The sequence below is a fragment of the Sardina pilchardus genome, chromosome 21 (genome assembly GCF_963854185.1).
Source record: "Sardina pilchardus chromosome 21, fSarPil1.1, whole genome shotgun sequence".
NCBI lineage: Eukaryota > Metazoa > Chordata > Actinopteri > Clupeiformes > Clupeidae > Sardina > Sardina pilchardus.
In genome coordinates this window covers 10394180-10396679 of record NC_085014.1, presented here as the reverse complement: position 1 = coordinate 10396679, position 2500 = coordinate 10394180, and the positions used below count along the sequence as shown (strand labels likewise).

Sequence of the window (2500 nt, the reverse complement as noted above, 5' to 3'; positions counted from 1 at the left end):
CGTATCAGATAGCGCAGTTAATGCTCTGTGTCCTTACATTGCATTCACCTGACCTTGAAGTTCTGAACATCTCGATAAAGACTTCTCTTCCATTGAGGTAATGGGATGGGGGGGGGGGTTTGAGTATGGTAATTCACTCATATATTTGCACACAAATGCGCCTAAGTGGCGATGTCACTAATGGGTTTGTGCTGAGGGTGGGAAGAGGAGACGAGGATACTAAGGGATCAGATGGAGAGCGCTGAGTACTTTTAATGGGTGCAAAGGGAGGCCATTCTTATCTACAATAGGTTGGAGCTTTCTACCAAAACATTCTCTGAATTACTCTTCCTCCCATTCAAACAGAAACACACACGCACAGGCACACACACACACACACACACACACACACACACACACACACACACACACAAACAAAGACACATCCGTATAATCCCTGTTGCTTTCCTTCAGAAGTTTGACTGTCAAGAGCTCATAGTAACATAATATACTGTAAAGGGCCAACTAGGGGGCAGAAGGTTTTATAACTAAGTGGGTGGTTTTCAAACAGATGTATAACCACAGCTTGGATGTACTCCATATGTCTGATTATCGATAGAGTTTCTGTCTCTTTCTCCTGTTGTAAAGAACCTGAAAGCAGAGAGAAGCACGATCCAAATGAAGTTGTGGTTCTCTTGCGTGTGCGCATGTGCGTGTATGAGTGTGTGTGTGTGTGTGTGTGTGTGTGTGTGTGTGTGTGCGTGGTGTGTGTGTTGGACTTGTGTTGACCTGGTCTACCCTGTACCTTCCCCAGGTTCCCTGACCAGCGGGAGTCGGCGGAGGATCTCCTGTAAGGACCTGGGCCACGGCGACTGCGAGGGCTGGCTATGGAAGAAGAAAGACGCCAAAGGCTACTTCACGCAGAAGTGGAAAAAGTACTGGTTCATCCTCAAGGACTCGTGCCTCTACTGGTACCAGAACCAGAACGTAAGAAACCTTGCAGCCTTGCAGCCTCTTAAGTGCACATGAGAAACCAGAACGTAGGCCACCTTGCAGCCTCTTTAGTGCACATGAGAAACCCTAAACGTAACCCTCCAGCCATATTAGTCCTTATACACTATACTAATCAATCACTCAGCCAAGGGCCCGATGTGAGTTATTTCATTTTGGCACAGCACACCAGCCAAGCAGCAAGTGCACCAGTAGAGGGAATCTCTTTAGAGGTAAAGGGGGATATATTAAAAGTTTTGCAAAGCTAATTAAAAAATCATGTGTTGGGCAGATTGTATTAGATAGATTAATACTCTCGGTTCCTCTCTGACTAGCAGTTCAGCATTCTGTGTGTGTGTGTGTGTGTGTGTGTGTGTGTGTGTGTGTGAGAGAGAGAGTGAGTGAGTGTTAGTGTGTGTGTGTGAGTGCGTAAGAGTGTTAGTGTGCGTATGAGTGCGTAAGAGTGTCAGTGTGTGTGTGTGTGTGCGTCTGTGTGTGTCATCGTGGTGGACCTTATTAAAATGCTGTCCCTGTGTTGTGGTTAGTGGATGAGCCAGCACTGCAATAAGGCAGGAGACACATCAGCGTGCCCTTGTTGTGCTCCGCTGCGCTGCTCTGCGCGGGGCTGGGCTGGGCTGGGCTGGGCTGGGCTGGGCTGGGCTGGGCTGGGCTGTGGAGGGGCAGCCAGTGTATTAGTTTGCTTGTCAAATGATCGGGGCTGACATCAGGGAGAAGGAGCAGATCATGGTGACGAAGCTGGGTGATGAGTCATGACTAACAGCCAACCCTCTCCATCATCACCCTCTCTCTCCTCTCCTCTCCTCTCTCTCTATCCATCTCTCTCTCTCTCTTTCTCTCTCTCTCACTCTCCCTTTCTCTCTCTCTCTCTCTCTCTCTCTCTAGGACGAGAAAGCAGAGGGCTTCATCAGTCTCCCAGAGTTCAGAATAGACAGAGCCATCGAGTGCAGGCGGAAATTGTAAGTGTCCTTCAGGCCTCTCTTGAATGCCAACCCCCCCCCCCCCCCCCCCCTCCCTCTCCCTCTCCCTCTCTCTCTCTCTCTCTCTCTCTCTCTCTCTTTCCCTCTCTTCCTGTCTTTCTCTCTTCCATTGTTCCTCTTCCTCCTCTTTGTCTCTGTCTCATCTGCTCTGCCCTCTGGGTACCAGCTCCAACATGCGTCACGCCTGGGAAGTGGGAGATGACAGAGTAAAAGGGGGGGGGGGGGGGGGCAAGGGGAGGAAAAGCATCCAATCAGGCTCCGGGGGGCGGCAGGTCACGGTGATGGATACACACACCTGTCCGTCTCCCAGGTCAGAGGAAAGATGAGAGCAGGGACGCGGCAGGGAACACAACGCGACGTCGTCCTTTCTAGCCCTACGAACGTGCTCTCACACACGTACACACACACACACACACACACACACGTACGGACGTACGTATACACATACACGCACACACACCCCGACTAAATCCGACCTCCAGGCCTGACGCCTTGTGAGCTGTTGCTAATGAGCTGCGTGCTTCACAAGTCTA

At 50.6% G+C, this 2500-nt stretch overlaps 1 protein-coding gene across 1 annotated transcript in view; it reads left to right on the top strand.

Annotated features, from left to right (window-relative positions):
• The window catches only part of LOC134068537 (connector enhancer of kinase suppressor of ras 2-like), a 105600-nt gene that overhangs the window by 91688 nt on the left and 11412 nt on the right, over nt 1-2500 (top strand). The window contains exons 17-18 of the mRNA XM_062524219.1: nt 794-966; nt 1873-1946. Of these exons, the coding sequence (XP_062380203.1) occupies nt 794-966; nt 1873-1946 (247 nt within the window). The remainder of the gene's footprint in view (nt 1-793; nt 967-1872; nt 1947-2500) is intronic.